At 41.5% G+C, this 1,594-nt stretch overlaps 1 protein-coding gene across 1 annotated transcript; it reads right to left on the minus strand.

The window, feature by feature from the left end:
* Positions 1-538: 538 nt before the first annotated feature.
* On the minus strand, positions 539-1,128 carry ngfb (nerve growth factor b (beta polypeptide)). The gene has a single exon (XM_037679461.1). The coding sequence runs from the start codon at positions 1,126-1,128 to the stop codon at positions 544-546; it is 585 nt and encodes a 194-aa protein (XP_037535389.1). The 3' UTR covers positions 539-543.
* Between the last annotated feature and the right edge of the window lie 466 nt (positions 1,129-1,594).

Below are 1,594 nucleotides of genomic sequence, written 5' to 3' on the forward strand. Positions count from 1 at the left end.
AAATAACAACAATAATTTCTATTTTTAAGAGACTATATACATAAAAAACAACATTTGTGACAGTATAATCAATGGATTCTGCAAAGTAACACACTTCACTGTAGGTTATAAAAATCCTATTAAAAATGAAACAGCTGGAATACTTTTATAAATATCTAGTTGTTCACGCAAAGACATTTTCCCTCCCAAATACTTTTTTCAGTGTAATGTTTTTAAATTGTGATAAATGTGCAATAGCGAGTTTAAACCTCTTCAAGGTCAGACTTGTAAACCACAACAAAATAAACAATTTTACAGCAACAACCTTTAAATACTGAAGAAATATTAAGAAAAAAATTAACCACAAACCATATGCAGATACTCTTTGACCCAGGTCTGGCTGTGTTTACATGCAGTCCAGATACTTTTACATATACCAATAATTTACTTTGTGCAGACGGTGAGAAATCTTTGGTGATAATTTATGTGCAGAAAGACGCAACTGTCCTGGATGGCAACGTGGTCTTTGTGTTTATGGTATACTGTGTGTGAGAGAGTCCGTTTTCATTGCCACGATTTGCGGCTGAGCACACACACGCACGCCACGTTGATGCGTATGAGCCTCCATGCCACCAGGTTCTTAAACGAAGTCAGCGCTCGTACAAAAGTGTGTGTGTTGGTGCAATAGGAGTTCCAGTGTCTCGCATCGATTCCTAAACAGCCCGAGTTTCCAGATCGAGAACTGTGACACGTCGTCTCGAAGAAATACTGCTTCTTTTTGACGTTGTTGATGTTCACATCTGGCAGCACCGTCACCTCATTGCCTGAGATGTCTGTGGCTTTGGTCTTGTTTCCCACCCACACACTAATACTTTCACACACAGAGTACACCCCACGATGCTGAGAGTGCCCTGCTCTCCTACGGGTCCTTCTGCTGCCACCCTGAGCCCCCGATGGCTCGGCATCTGGGGGCTGGGAGCTGAAAAGCACCCTGGGTGAGAGGTAGTGGCGTTTGTTGAAAAGTTTGGGGTCCACAGTGGGGATGGCGTTGCTCTGCTGTGGTGTTGCGGTGCTGTTCGAGTCCCCTCTTGTGGTGGCCACAGCCTGGGCACTGAAGAAGAGGAACAGGACCAGCATGGATGACCTCATGGGCTCACAATCTGAGATTAGCAACGAGAAAAGAGGAAACTTCTGTTACAGCAGGTATCCACCACATCTAGTTAGCATCACCAGCTGCACCAATACATGTCTGTATGTGTGTATGTGTCTGTTAGCCAAATATCCAATGCACCAGTGAACAAAATTTAATGAAACTTGCAGAAACACATCAACAATTGATTTATTTATGGAATCAAACTGATTTAAGATGGCTGCCATCAGTGGTGGACAAACTGATTTAAGATGGCTGCCATCAGTGGTGGACAAAGTACTCAATTCTAGTACTTAATAGTATTTATACTCAAGGTCAAATTTTACTCAACTACAAGTAAAAGTTGCTCAGTCAAAAGTTTGCGTAAGTTAAAGTACTGAACCAAAATAGTCCATGCTCAATAATCCATGTATACAATCCAACAATTTTCAGTCAGGTCATTTGGACAGTTTTTTTTTTTTTTTG

This window comes from Nematolebias whitei, chromosome 7 (assembly GCF_014905685.2).
Source record: "Nematolebias whitei isolate Nwh7 chromosome 7, NemWhi1, whole genome shotgun sequence".
NCBI classification, from domain to species: Eukaryota; Metazoa; Chordata; class Actinopteri; order Cyprinodontiformes; family Rivulidae; genus Nematolebias; species Nematolebias whitei.